The sequence below is a fragment of the Vulpes lagopus genome, chromosome 8 (genome assembly GCF_018345385.1).
Source record: "Vulpes lagopus strain Blue_001 chromosome 8, ASM1834538v1, whole genome shotgun sequence".
Lineage (NCBI taxonomy): Eukaryota > Metazoa > Chordata > Mammalia > Carnivora > Canidae > Vulpes > Vulpes lagopus.
In genome coordinates this window covers 8,158,739-8,174,257 of record NC_054831.1, presented here as the reverse complement: position 1 = coordinate 8,174,257, position 15,519 = coordinate 8,158,739, and the positions used below count along the sequence as shown (strand labels likewise).

The 15,519-nt window shown below is 48.0% G+C and overlaps 1 protein-coding gene across 2 annotated transcripts in view; it reads left to right on the top strand.

The window, feature by feature from the left end:
• Nucleotides 1-15,519, top strand: part of ARMC9 (armadillo repeat containing 9) — a 151,194-nt gene that overhangs the window by 125,393 nt on the left and 10,282 nt on the right. For both annotated transcript variants that reach the window (XM_041767944.1, XM_041767945.1), the window contains exons 21-22: nt 5,454-5,563; nt 11,121-11,257. In XM_041767944.1, coding sequence (XP_041623878.1) covers nt 5,454-5,563; nt 11,121-11,257 — 247 coding nt within the window. The remainder of the gene's footprint in view (nt 1-5,453; nt 5,564-11,120; nt 11,258-15,519) is intronic.

Genomic DNA, 15,519 nt, shown 5'->3' with positions numbered 1-15,519 from the left:
GCAGGGGGAGTGGGAATCCCAGACTCCTAAATATTCCAAATGCTTTTTCTTTTTTTTTTTTCAAAGATTTTATTTATTTATTCATGAGAGACACAGAGAGAGAGGCAGAGACACAGGCAGAGGGAGAAGCAGGCTCCATGCAAGGAACCCAATGTGGGACTTGATCCCGGGACTCCAGGATCACACCCGGGGCCAGGCAGACGTTTAACTGCTGAGCTACCCAGGTGTCCCTCCAAATGCATTTCTTTTTCAATTTGTTTCTTGTATTCTTTTTTTTAATGTGTATTTGTTTTTAAGTAATGTCTACACCAAACTTGGTGCTCGAACTCACAATCCCGAGATCAAGCATTACACACTCTACCGACTGAGTCAGTGAGGCACCCCGTGTATTCTTCTTTCTAATTACAAAAGAAATACATGTGTATTACTCGAAAGTCAAAAGAAAACAGCACAAACAACCATAATAACCACGGTTCCCTCTGTTACTCTTCCATTTATCTCTGTGTCGTGTCTTTGCTTTATTAACGGCTAATAGCGGAGAGTCCTGACTTATCAGTCCTGCTGATGATGCTGTGGGACATCAGACCCCAGGCTCTGTCCATTTTTTTTTTTTTGTCCATGTCTTTCTACACTCTGCCCGTCAATACGAAGGAAAGACCCAGGTTGCATGGGTCCTCTGGCTTATGGGGTTTAGGAGGTCTTTAAATAAAGGAATACAAAGTTAGTTATGGAAGTGAACACCTGATTTAGAATGAGAATGAGAAATCACAATGAAATTCACATTTTAAGAGTTGACAGCGAATCCCTAGGTGGCTCAAGGGAATCCCTGGGTGGCTCAGTGGTTTAACACCTGCCTTCGGCCCGGGGTGATCCTGGAGTCCCGGGATCGAGTCCCATGTCGGGCTCCCTGCTTGGAGGCTGCTTCTCCCTCTGCCTGTGTCTCTGCCTCTGTGTGTGTGCGTGTGTGTGTCTTTCATGAATAAATAAATAAAATCTTAAAAAAAAAAGAATTGACAGATATCACAAAGAGAAAAATAATGTTTTTATTAGTTAGCTGCTTTGCACACCCCATGGGGGCTTTTTTGTCTACTTTTGTTTCATGCCTTTGATTGCCTCTACATATATGACAATGAGTTCCTAATATTTTCTACAGAGAGAAATGGAAATTAGTCCTTCTTATAACATATTTGATCAAATTTAATCAGATTTTATCAAGATTAGAAAACTTTTTGGCCTCACATTTAGTTTTTGGTGATGCTGGCTACTTTTTTAGGATAGTCACTAAATTTGAGAACACCTTCCTCAAGTTTCTTCCACAAATAAGCCGCAAAATTTGGGGATATTTCAAGTTTTCTTGCATACGGATTATTCATAAATACTCCAACAACATAGGGAATTCCTAGAAGCCGTTCCTGCCCCAGAATGGCCAGCAGTTGTTTGGCTGTGCACCCAGGTGATTGGGAATCATATGAATACATCCCAGGAAACCCAAATTAAATGTCACCTGGACTCAGCATCCCCTTACCTAAATCCCAAATTGCCTTTGGCTGTTCCAGCATCATGTCACCAACATGAAGGGAAGTGTGACAAGGGAAGTCAGAGTAGGAAGAAACAGCAGAAGGGAAGTCAGAGTGGAAAGAAACAGCAGTATAAAGTGCTTGCAATTAAAATATCTTACTTTTGCAAATGTTACAAAAAATATGCCCACATGAACACATTGCTTGGGCCCCTTCTGGGGCCTTGAAGCTCCGGTTTCGTCAGCTCAATGGTAGTCCTGCCTTGCCTCCATACATCAGTCCTTCATTCCCAGGCATGTTGCCTCGTGGTAATGAGGTGACCCATGCAGCTCCTGGCACAAATCCATGATAAAGTCAGGAGGAAGGCCAAACTGGCAGACCAGCCAAATCTACCTGTCTACAGTGCTTTTCCCCAAAGCTCCAGCTAGCAACCTCCACTCCATTCTTACTGGTCAGGACCAGGTCACAGAACTACTAGTTGCAAGAGAATCTGGGAAAGGGAGTATTCTTAAGTAGAAACATTTCTTTCTTTCTTTTTTTTTAAAGATTGTATTTATTCATGTGAGACACAGAAAGAGAGAGGCAGAGACATAGGCAGAGGGAGAAGCAAGCTCCATGCAGGGAACCCAATATGGGACTCGATCCCAGGACCCCGGGATCATGCCCTGAGCCAAAGGTGGACACTCAACCGCTGAGCCACCTAGGGGTCCCAAAGTAGAAACATTTATGTGCCAACAAAATTAGAGCACCATTGGTCAAGAGAGAATGAATATTGGGTAACCAGCAAACAGTATCTGCTCTAGCTTGCATGTAATTTTCTATATGGATGGATGGATGGATGGATGGATGGATGGATGGATGGATGAGTGAGTAGCTAGATGGATGGATAGGTGGATGGATCGATGGATGGGTAGGTGGATGGGTGAGTGGGTAGATGGATGGATAGATGGGTAGATAAATGGGTGGATCGATAGAAGATAGTAAGAATACCTATATTTTCTTATAAAAACTCATCCTGCTTTATTAATATGTCATAATTTCTTTATGTGATTCACCAGTCCTTGAAAACTAGTCAATGGGAAATAACATTTTTTTTACCTAAATTGACATGTGTTGACCATCTTTTACTACTGAATAAATTATATTCTGCTAAATCATCCACTGCATTTTTTTAGTAGCAGAACCTTCTTTCAAACCAAACCCCCATCTGTCACACAGATGAAGGCTGAGTCCCTCTGGTTGAGTAAGGTGGCTGCCAGGAACCCTTTCTCTGCTCTCTCCCAGTAGCCCCTGAGGCATTTCTGTGGAACTCAGTATAGTCAGCAGGACTAGATAACCTTTTAGATCTTTCTAGCCTAAAAAGGCTGCTTTGAAACTGAGGGGCCCAGAGAGGAGCCTGGAGACCTCATGGACTCCCATGTGGCTCACCCACAAGCACAGCAGGTTGTAAGGTGAGCAGGAAGTGGGCCCTAGGGAAAGCAGCTGCTCTGAGACGCTGGGTGTACCCAGAACAGTGCTGGGTCCTGCACTTTCCCTCCACCAAGGACCTTTCCTCAGGCCTTTGGGTAACAGACCAGACACTTCCAGCCCGCAGGCCAGACTCCGTTTCTTCATCCACTGGAGAGGATGAATACCACCCACCTTAAGTTATTTCTTAAGTCTATAAGGTGTTAAGAAGATGGTACGGCAGGGGCGCCTGGCTGGCTCAGTTGGTAGAATGTGCAACTCTTAATCCAGGGTCGAGCCCCATGTTGGTTGTAGAGATTACTTAAAATCTTTTTGGGGGGATAAAAGGGAAATGGTATGGTTGACAGGGTTTTCCAAAATCTGAAACACTCTCACACGTAAGTGAAGTGTTCTCTGTCTTCTAGGAAGGAGTTGGGAGGGTGAGTGGAGGAGGAGGAGGCAAGAAGCCATATATTCACCTTCTCTCCTTTTCTAGTACCTTAAGACCCCACCTTCTAGGCCTTTTTTGGCAAGACTCAGGTGTTCTGACTGGAATAATGGAGGCAGAAAGAGCAGCATGGGTGTTCCTGGGGTGGGCAAAAGGGGCCTGCTCCCCTGATGAGTAGCACAGCCAATAAATTTGAGTCTCAATACTGGACTGGACGGGGCAACGTGACCACAGGGGAGTCCTAGTAAAAGCAGCAGGTGTGAGAATTGACTGCAGTTAAAACAGCCCTTTTTTGCACATCACACAAGAGATATAAAGGGAGTTAGAACTGCATTTTAGTTCTTACCTAGAAGTTTGTGCCATTTCCTCCCCATGCTGAAGGCCTCACACCTTCTTTCTCCTCCCACCCCGCTCCCCTTCACACTGCCTCCCCTCCACCCCCACCTTTACCAGCCTGGGTTTGGGCCCACCCTGTCCACTCACCCAGCTGGCAGCTGTCCCCACAACACAATGGGGCCCCTTTTTTCTTTTCTCTACCTCAAACGCTAGATAAACCCAAATAACCTCTCAGCAAAAATCAAGAAATCAAAGATGTAATTCCAATTTTTAAAAAATTTCTAGTTTGTTTTTGCTGCTGTACATGCCAATTTTTTTTTATTTTTATTTCCAAATAACTCTAGATTCGTGGGAATTTGGAAGAGTAGCCTAGAGAGGTCCTGTGCACCCTTCCCCCAGTCTCCATAATAGCCCTGTTTCAAATGATTGCAGTGCCCTGTCATATGGGCAGTCCGTCCTGACACAATCCAAACTCCATTCAGATTGCACCAGTTTTACAGTAATTTATTTTTTAAACTGTTTTTCTTAACTGTTAACATAATCTAACCATATTACAGAACACTTGGAAAATAAAGGGGAGAAAAAAATCCCCCTTGGTTCTACTATACTGCTTACCACTGTATGCATTGTAGTGTTCATTTCCTTCTGGTCTTTTGTGTACTTTTAGCATAATGGAAAGCATCATTTATATGTAGTATTATAACCTTTTATTAAATGTTTTAAAGAAACATTTTTCTTCATAACCCAAGTCTTTATCATTGTAAATGACCAGTTAATATTTCAAATGAACATGCCATATCTCACTTAATTATTCCTCTATTACCAGACACTCAGATTATTCCAGTTTTACTGTATAACAATTTTGTAACAAACAACTTTGTTTATTTAATATTTTCCATATTTGGAGTACTTTCACTAGGATTTACACCCAAGGATGTGAACATTTTTATGACTCCTGATATAAAACACCAGATTACTTCCCAGAGTAATTAGAAATGACTTGGCTTCCTGTGGCACTAACATTTTTGACTCCTGCTGGCAGTGGGTGGATCATTGCTTTAATGGTCATGTAATAGTTGAAAGATGATACCTGTTTTGTGAAGTTGTAGTTTCCAATAACTTGTAAAGTTATTGTAACTTGTAAAGTTTTCATCATTTATTAACTGGTGATCTTTTCTGTTTATGACTTAGCTATTTGACTTCTTTGCTCAACACAATCTACTGTTTTACTTTTTGATTTGTAAGAGCTGCTTATCTAATGAAAACCTCAACATTTCATCTGTTAAATAGGTGCAAATATTTCTTCCTAGCTTGTTGTTTACCTGTAGTTTGGGTTTATCTCTAATACATAAGTGGAAATGTTACTTTTTTATGAAACCAAATCTGCTAATTTTTTTTCCTTCTCACTTTCAAAACTCAGTCTTCCCAGAGATGTGATTATTACTGTATTCAACTGTTTTCTTCTCTTTTCCATAGTCTGATTTATTTTTTTACTTTATACTGTCAAATGGTATAATATGCAAGCCCACGGGAAATTTTCCCCCAATTTCTGTTTATGTGAATAATCTGTGTCATGATCCTTACTCATTTATTTGCAAAGCCTTTGATTATGACAGATTAATTTATTACACGCAGGAACTTCTACTTCTAGATCAGCTCACAAGTACACAGTGTCTCCAGCCCTTTCTCCTCTTTCTTTCCACCAGATTATGACGAACACGGGGAAGACGAGGCGGAAGGGCCTGGTCGGTGTGCAGCAGAGTGCCCACGAGCCCCTGCGCCGGCCTGTCACCCCCGGCGGCCACAGGACCACAGTGTAAGTCCGGGCTAACGGAGGCGGGGATATCTATGCTTAAGCTTTGTTTTAACTGCAGTGTAAGATGCGTGTATTTAAAAACTCAAAATAAAACATTCACACTGGAAAGCATTTACCTCTTCATTGTTTATCTCTTGGGGATTTTTTTGCCGGGAAAGAAGTTGTCTTCTTCACCCTGGCTTTCTTCTTCCAAAAAAAAGAAGTGGTTGGCCTTCAGGATCTCTAGGCATTTCCAGCCTTCGCCCAGGAGAAGCCAACTATTGGCCAATGTAATTTCAAAGGAAAGGACCAGAAGGAGCAGTTGGGCCCACTCAGACAGGACTCTGGTTGCTTTTGTTCTGTGCCCCCCCCCCCCACCATTGCACCAGGACTTATGTTGGAGTGGGGGGGTCACAGGTCAAGGCACCAAATCAACTTACTTTTAAAAGCAAGTCTGTGCATGTTTAGCAGCCTAGCTTTCTTCATAGCCTTGCTCCTACCCCACTTACAGGAACAAAACTTTAGTGTGGTTACCCAGAACCTCTGATCGACCTGGGGGGCTGGCGGCCTATACTCCTGTGGGCTCTCAGGGGCCCCAGGCCAGGCAGCCCAGCTGTCAAGAGAAAATTGCAGAGAGAAACAGGTACGAGCCAGAGGTTTATAGAAAGCAGGAGAAAAACCTATGTTTATTCATTCAACAAATATTGGCCATAAAATACTTGAAATGAGCGGGACGTATTTTATTTAGTTAACCCACATAGCTGAGCAGTTTGCTTGTTTCCAGTTTTACTCTATAGCAATTTGTAATGAATAACCAGGTGCCTGGGATACAGCCATAAACCAAACACGGAAACGCCTGCCCTCGCGTTGCTCCATGTGTGGCTGTTGGTGATGCTGAGCCAGCACTTGGCACCCAGATCCTGCCAAGTGCTCTTGCCCATGTGGGACTTGACCTATGAGGATTTCCAGGTCCACACCACGGATTGGTGTTCTCTTAGATTTTATTTCAAAATGAGATACCACGTGCTTCATATTTCAAGGTTCTTAATTTAAATTACCAATACGCATTTTTAAAAAGATTTTATTTATTTTTTCATGAGAGACACAGAGAGAGGCAGAGACACAGGCAGAGGAAGAAGCAGGCTCCATGCAGGGAGCCCAGTGTGAGACTTGATCCCAGAACTCTGGGATCATGCCCTGAGCCAAAGGCAGATGCTCAATGGCTGAGCCACCCAGACGTCCCACCAATAAGTATTTATTGCTTAAACTCACTACTGGTATTTTTTTGTAAAGATTTTATTTATTTATTTGTTTGTGAAAGACACAAGACATAGGCAGAGGGAGAAGCAGGTTCCCTGCGGGGAGCCTGATGCCGGACTCAATCCTAGGATCCCAGGATCACTACCAGAGCCAAAGACAGACGCCAACCACTGGACCACACAGATGCCCCTCACTACCAGTATTTTTAACTTAGCTTCCAGCTATTAACATTTTGCCACCGTTGCCTCCTCTCTCGGTCTCCTTCTATGTGCATAATATATGATTTACACACATGTACTTTGTTTTGTTGGACTGTTTGAAAGAAGGTTGCAGGCTTGCAACAGGTATCCCCTGCGTAAGAACATCCTGTACTTAACCACATTATCACACCTCAGAAAGTTAACATTCACGTAATATTATAAAGTATATCAGTATTCCCATAATTGCCCCCAAAATGTCATTTATATCAGGTTTTGTGTTTACTTGTTTGATCTAGAATATAGCCAAGTGTTAACTACTAGTAATTCTAGTTTATAAATACGTCTTTTTAGGGGCACCTGGGTGGCTTAGTCGGTTGAGCGTCTGCTTCTGGCTCAGCTCATGATCTAGGGGTCCTGGGATGGAGTCCTGCATCAGGCTCCCTGCTCAGCAGGGGGCCTGCTTCTCTCTCTCTCTCTCTCTAATAAATAAATAAATAAAATGTTTTAAAAAACAAGATTATCTTTTAAAGTTATTGAAACCCAGAGAGGCAACAATGGCATAAGGATATTTAGTTATAAATAATAAAAGGAATCTTTTTTTAATTATATATTTTTTTAAGATTTATTTATTTACTCATGAGAGATACAGAGAGAAGCAGAGAAGCAGGCTCCCTGCAGGGAGCCCGACGTGGGACTCGATCCTGGGTCTCCAGGATTACATCCTGGGCCAAAGACGGTGCTAAACCGCTGAGCCACCCGGGCTGCCCTGGATAAAGGGAATCTAATAAATATAAGATCTAACCACTTGACTCCGTTAATTCTGGGGTCAGGTGTTCTACCTTGTGGAGAGGAAGAAGAGGACATCTTTCCATGCCTGGGGAGCATGGTGACAGTCCCCTGACTCGTGGGACCAGCCCCTGCAAGGAGTGAGAGGATTTCACTGTCCTGACTATGGACCGTCCCACACTGGTGAAACAATTGCTCATCACCAACTGCCTCCTCTGGGCCAATTCTACAAACATATCACTCCTGGGTGCCAGATGGTGTGCTAATTGCCAGGGAAACCAGAATAAATGAGATGTGATTCCTGTCCCCAGCCGCCTTGTGGGGGAGAGAAATGATTGATGGACTGTGGTCAATGGACTGTGGTGGATGCAGCATGCTCCCCACGGTTGGCAGAAAGGTAACTTTCAGGATCTTTATTTAGCTTCTTTAAAAAGTTTCTGTGACACCATGAAGCCAACTGGCGCTGATAACCTAGCGTCACCAGGAGTGCAAATCAAGAATCCCGGTGATCTTGGAGACACTGACAATATGCACTGCACGCATTCGAGGTACCAGTACTCCTGGAGTCAGTAATCACATTTCTGGGGTTATATGCTGAGAAGTAATCAGATATTCACAGATACATGTACAAGGGTATTTATTGCAGTATTCATTAGAAATAATCTAAATTGGGGCACCTGGGTGACTCAGTTGGTTAAGCATCTTACTCTTGATTTCAGTGTAGGTCATGATCTCAGGGTCGTGAGATCGAGCCCTGTGTCAGGCTCTGCACTTAGCAAGGAGTCTGCTTTACATTCTCTTTCTCTCTCTCTCTCCCTCTGCCCCTCTCTCAAAAAATAAAGAAAAAGTTATTCATTTAAAAAAAGAAAGAATCTAAATGCCCAAAGTAGGAGACTGTTGACATAATTATACATTCACACAAAACAGAACTGAAAGTGATGTTTTAGAATATATATAAGACTAGGGGAGAGCCTCTATATATTAAGTGAAAAGGCAAATTATAAAACAGGATAGATCTAGCCTGCTGGCCACTCACAGTGATCCCAAGTTTATTTATTTATTTTTTAAAGATTTTATTTATTTATTCATGAGAGATGAATAAATCTCAGAGAGAGAGAGAGAGAGAGGCAGAGACACAGGCAGAGGGAGAAGCAGGCTCCATAGAGGGAGCCCGACATGGGACTCGATCCTGGGACCCCGGGATCACACCCTGGGCTGAAGGCAGATGCTAAACCGCTAAGCCACCTGGGCTGCCCCCAAGTTTATTTTTTAAAGTATATATTTGCATTTTTCAAAAGTAAAAAGATATCAGATGTTAATGATGGTCGTCGTATCTAGGCATTGGGAGGGCAGGACATTCTTTATAGTCTGTATTTTCCTACTTTTTCATGATAAACACTGGTTTTTTTTAATCAAGAAAAGAAAGGTTGAAAATAAAATGACAGTCACCCTGCACAACTCTGGGTTGTGCCCTCTGTCACCCCAGCCCTCCCTCGGCCTGTTTCCTCCGCATCCCTCCCAGCCTCACCCCTCTGTTGCTTCCGGATCCCTCCCCTGCACTCACTGGCCGCACTTGGCACCATCATTTAACACCCCTTTACCCTGTCGTGCTCCACCTTTGCCACCACCACCCACCCCGACTCCACTGCTCTCCTTTCCCCGGCCTCCTGACAGGCCCCCAGATCCCCAGGCCGTCTCCCCAGCTGCCCGGCCCCGGCCCCATCCTCCGCGGCCCCCATGGTCCAGCCATGACTTTGGGTCACCCATGACCTCGCAGTTTCCAACCCTAGAGCATCCTCAGCGTCTTGCAGTTGCCCCTGCTAACCACCCTCCTGGTCACCCCGCCCCCACGTCCTGCTGCCATGTGGGCTTGGTCCCCAACACGCCCCTCTTCCTTCTCAAATGCCCCCATCTCTTGTCCCCCCCCATCCTGCATGTCCTCGGGCTTCCCTACACACTGCAGACACCCAAATCTCAGCCCCAAGCATGAGGGGCTCCCCGCAGCACCCCGTGTCAGCGCTTCCTAGGTGAGCACCAGTGTCTCCCGAGCCCCCGGCCTCGGGAAGTGGCATTGACACCCCCCAAGGCCAGAGCCAGAATCCCACCTCGTGGCCGAGCCCCCTCCTCCCTCTGCTCTCCCCACCCCGGGCCTGCCCTCTGCCCCCCAAGCCATCTCTTCTCCCCACGGTCCCCCTGCCACAGTCCACCTTCCACCACCCTAGAAGGATGTTTCTAGCACATCCTCACGGAATGTCATTTCTGCAGCTATTTCCCTTAGGGGTCAAATCTAATCAAACCCTGGCTGACAAGGTCCTTCTCAGTGGACCGCCCCCCACCACCACCTCAAGTCTCGAAGCTCCCCTGGACACCCTGTCCCCTTCCCTTCCAGTCCACAATTTTTGTGACGCCTTAAATCTTTCTGTGATGCATGCAGCATAAGTATATACCTTTTTTTTCCCCTTTGCCTCTCCATCTGCCTTGCTGTTACCTCTGTTGGAAAACTCTCCCTCTTTGGCCCAGGCAGGCCTAGTTCAGGGTTCAGGACTAGCCGGATGCCCCCCCCCCCACACACACACACACAGCCTTCCCGGCCCTTCAGGGAGGCTCAGTGTCTCTGTCTTTGCCCCTGGGCCCGACCCTCAAGAACAGCCATCTCACAGGCCCCCGCGAGCGCCACATCCTCGCGTGGCGTGTCCCACCAAGCCCTTGCTGGGCAGGCGGCGGGTCTCCTTGGCGAAGGGAAGCAAGTGCTGTGTTGCCGGGCCGCCTGGAGACCCTTCCTCGGGGCCTGTCGTCCGGCCTGAACCGCCTCCATCCGGCCTCCTCCCGGTGCCTTGCTGCCCGGAGCCCCTGTGTCCGGCGCCTGCCCGGGGCTCTGACACCTTGGGGTGCCCAGTGCGAGTCTGCTGGGCCATTGGGGCCCACCAGCCCCTCCTCGGCCCGCACCCGCCCGGCTCTTGCCACCGCCCTGATGGCACGACTGCATTCACCCCTCCGTTAATCTGCTTCACCCTCTGAGGGGAAGGCCAGGAGATGGGTCCCTTAAATTTAATGTTTGGTTGAAATGTCATGCCTCCCTGTCCCCCGAGGCCCAGAAGACATCACCGTGTGTTAGAAGGCTGCGAAGCCATGCATCACTGTGAATCTGTAGCAGCTAACAGAGTACGTTCTAGTTTCTGCCAACACCCTTAAAAAGGTTTAATATCTGCAAATACCAGCTTAACAAAAGAATTTCAGGTACTTCCACTTCCCGTATTTGTGATGCTACGTGGTTGTCAGCAAATACCTCCTGGCCATCTGCATTTATTGCTGTTTTGGGTTTTTTCCTCCAGCCTGGAAGACCACCCCATCTCTCCCCAGATGGCCCAACATGCCAGGAAGGGCAGCGTCCCGTCGCTGACGAGCACCCACCCTCCCGGGTACAAGGGCGGGGAGCCCAGCACCTCAGAGCCTTGCGCCTCCTGTTCAGGTAAGAAGGCTGGCCTCACGGGGGCCAGAGGCCCTGGGGCTGGTGATGCCTAGAATCTAAGGAAGCCGCAGCATGAGAGCCCCAGAAAGGCCTCGGCCTCACCCCTGAGCCCCACCACGGCCCTGCGTCACAGAGGCGCACAGGCCTGCAGCCACAGGGCCGCACCTGAGCACAGGCTTCTCCTCTAAGGCTCCTCCCGGAGCACTGCGTGCACCACTCACGTCCACAAGCCAGTCGGGCAAGATTTCTCCTGGCAGAAATCTGCGTTTATTGGGCAATTTCAAAGTAGTCGTCTCAGAAGGATGTAAATTTGTGACCAAGACTTTGGCGCCCCAAATTCTGGTGCCGAGGCAGTCGACCACCTGTTCGAAGGCTGGTCTGAGCCAGAAATGTGCCGATAGAAGCAGAAAGGGCCACCAGAGCCAAGGCATTCGGAAACATCTAGTCGGGTTCACTGGAGACGGACGAGGGAGAAAAGGATTTTTTAGATGCCAGAAAAAAAAAATATATGCTTTGAATCAGAAATGTCCAAAGTTGTTTTCTTTTTTTTAATTTGCAAGAGGAAATTAAAAGGATATGAGCAAGCCAGATAAGACTGTAATATCCATTCAGAGAAGAAAAACAACAGAGGAGCAGGTCAGATTCCAGTATGAGAAACATCTGAGAACTTTTATAATCTGTTCACAATTGGATGCCAATGTTTCCAAGCCCCGGTTTCAAAGCAGTAGGCTGGTCACGGAGCCAGAGGAAAGCCAGGTTGTTTGAGAGTCTGGGGGAGGGTCTCCTGGTGATGCACAGCTTTAGGGGTCCTGCCAGCTGGGATCGTGTGTTATTTTACATGTGTTATTGGAGCTGTAAACATGAATATGCCTTCACTAAACGGTGATTAGCACCAGCATTTGTCCAGAGATATTTTGCTGCCAGGGTGGAGGTTGTAGGTGGTCTGACCAGTTTTGCCAATTTGACCTAATGCCATAGAGTTAAAAATTATTTCAAGCTCTAGAGGCCTGGACTTCCAAAACGTGGCATGTAGGGTAATTTATTTATCAGGAACAACCTTGCTTGGCCAAAGTGCCCACCAGGGTGGCCCTCTGTCTTGTGCTGGTTATCAGTACGGTCCTCCTCTAGTTTGGAAAGATTTAGCATGTGTCACCTCTAGGATGGAGGCATTTGAGGTTGCTATTGATGGAGTAGCTGCATGCAGCTGATATTCCTAGAGATGTTGATGTCCCTGTGATTTTTGAGAACAAAGTCAAGGCCCTGGCAAATCCTGGCTCCTCGCATGACAACAGCGGGCAGCCACCAGGGGACCCAGGGTGGGTGAGCAGTAGGAGTCCCTAAATGCAGTCCCTGGAGCCAGGGCAGCTGCTTGGCCTGGGCCATACTGCCAGGTGTACCCCCTTAGCCCTCAACACTGAGACCATGTTCCACATGTCCCCTCCTCTGACCTGCCCTCTCAGCTTAGGCCTGCCTGGAGCCCAGGACCCCCACCTCACCCATCAACTCCCCATCTGCCTCATTGGGCTCCAGAACTAACTGCTCTCACTCCACAGGCCAGAAACCAGCCATAGGAACGACTCTCCCCTGCCCTGCCCTGCCCAGCCTGCTCTCAGCCTCAGGGCAGCACTCCTACTTCTCCCTTGTAATCCTTGACTAAGGGCCTCCTATTGGAGAAGCCAACCCTCTGGGTTAGTGGCTCCCCCTCATCACTCAGGGAGACAGTAGGGAACATTCCTGGTAAAGATTCTGTTCTTCCTTCTACCCTCTTTTAGGCTTGCCCAGCTGCAGCCACCCCAGGACCCATGTCCCTAGACCAGTGTCAGCTCCCCCAGCTGGTCTCATCGCCACCATCAATCCCTCTTCTGACCCAGCCCCTGCGTGAGGATGGATAGCAAGTAGGCTTGGGCTTATGTGCTCAGAATGCACATAACCAGTGTTGAGGCTAGTTCTGAGGCTGCATCTGGGCTTGGCAGGTATAAGAGGGCCCGAGAGGAAGAGGACAGTGGTGGGCCAGGTAGTCAGTCTCCTTGTCTTTTTTTTTTTTTTTAAAGATTTTATTTATTTACTTGACAGAGAGCACATACAAGAAGGGGGGAGCAGCAGAGGAAGAGGGAGAAGCAAGCTCCCTGCTGAGCAGGGAGCCCAATGTGGGGCTCCTGGGATCCTGACCTGAGTCGAAGGCAGATACTTAACCAACTGAGCCACCCAGGCACCTGGCCTCATGGTCTTCTGTGTTATTCCTTCCCTTCCAGAAGCCTGACCTTACTTCCTCTGGACCCCTCTGTCCGTACAGTCCTGCTTCTGCAGCCCCCTCTCCTGCCTCTGTGCTCCTGCCCACCTGGCCCCCATCCCAGGCCGGCCTCACAAAGCTACTTCTCTGAGGCCCCTCATGTGTGATTTTCGGCTGAGTCTGGCCTCCTGGCCTCACTCATGCCAGGAACTCATGCCCACTACAGACCCAGTGGGAACCCACCACTGCAGCCCCAGCGTCTTTGCTCAGAAAGCTCTTCACACCTCCGCATTCGGTCAAGAGCAAAGGTGAAATCTTGTGGTGAGGAAGCTGGGATCCTCCAACTGCTTGATCAGTTGACCGCAGGCCCAGATGGTACATTCTTCTTAAGCAGAGGGCCTGGGCCCCACAGAGCCAAAAGGAAATAGTTCCCAAAGGAAAAAGCCAAGAATGTGCCTTAGAATTTTGTAAGACACGGGCCTAAGGAAAGTTATTCCCATTCCCCCATCAAACCAGGGCTATCTCGGACGTCAAAGTCATGTACTTTGTCAGTGGCCTGGAGTGCAAATGCCTGGTCCTGTCAGAAATGGATCCACAGGGGCACCTGGGTGGCTCAGAGGTTAGGCGTCTGCTTTCGACTCAGGTCATGATCCTGGGGTCCCGGGATCAAATCCCGCATCGGGCTCCCTGCATGGAGCCTGCTTCTCCCTCTGCCTGTGTCTCTGCCTCTCTCTCCGTGTCTCTTGAGTAAATAAATAAAATTTTTTTAAAAAAAGAAACGGATCCACAAGCAAGGAAATAGTCCTTGGGCTCAGGGAGCACCTGGAGTGTGCACTGTTCTCAGCTTTCAGTGGGCCTGTCTTTCTGTGGTGGGAGCTCAGAAAACCTGCACTGTGACGTTCAGCGGAGGAAGTGGGAAGGGGCATGGGGAGGGGGCTGCTACTTGGTGACAGGACCAGAAAGCCTCAAAGGGTCTCAGGAGAGCACAGCAGAGTTCCTCCCCTCCGGCCAGGGGGCTTTCCCACCACCCCCGACCTGTCCCTCCACCCCCCCCACCTCCCACCCCCGAGGAAGCTCCTGATCTGGAAGGATTGCCTTCCCCTGGGCACCATTCACTGGAATGGGGCTTTCTCTGTGTGTAGCCCAGCACACAACTGTTATTTGCATCATGCACCTACATTCTATCTCCTGGGCCTTACGAGAAGCCTGTTGAGCAGAGAGCACAGACAAGTAGGCCAGTCGTCCACCGGAGAACGGGTCAGAGGAGACTGAATTTTCAGGTCTAGTCCCAGCACCACATGGAGACCATCTGGTGTGGACCATAAATAAAGGCGTCCGTTGGGTTCCATGCCAGAAACAGATTCCCTGTTTGGGTCAAAAGAAGTCAGAGGAAGTCAAAGCTGCAGCCCTCGCTGTGGGTTTGAAGACACGGGCAAAGAAGAACGTTTATATTTAAGATAAAGCAGAGGGCACGTTGCAAAGGCACCAGGGAGGTTTTTAAATGTTGCTGGAAGGAGGGGCGCCTGGGTGGCTGGGTGATTGGGCGTCTGCCTTTGACCCAGGGTGTGATCCTGGGGTCCTGGGATCAAGTCCCATGTTGGGCTCCCTGCATGGAGCCTGTTTCTCCCTCTGCCTGTGTCTCTGCCTCTCTCTCTGTGTCTCTCAGGAATAAATAAATAAAATCTTAAAGAAAAAAAGAGCTGGAAGGAGCTTGGCTTAATAAAGCAGCAGATCCTGACTCTGTCACAGGATTGCTTTGACGGTGGCATGGACCTCTTGGCTGTAGAACAGGAAGAGAAGTGGGGTCAGAGAAGGAGGGGGTCATGTCATTTGAAGCACAGAATAGGCTGTCAGGAGAGCTCGCTGGCAGTGTCATTGGAACTGTCACTTCTCTTTGAAGGTCCTCGGGATGACGCAGGTGTCCTGGGCCTTGACCACGATGTCCGCACAAGTACTGCTGGTTGGGAGCTAGGGCAGCGCTACCCCCGTGGGTGGATTGACAGATTCAGGTCTGAAGGGTCTGGGGCAGCTC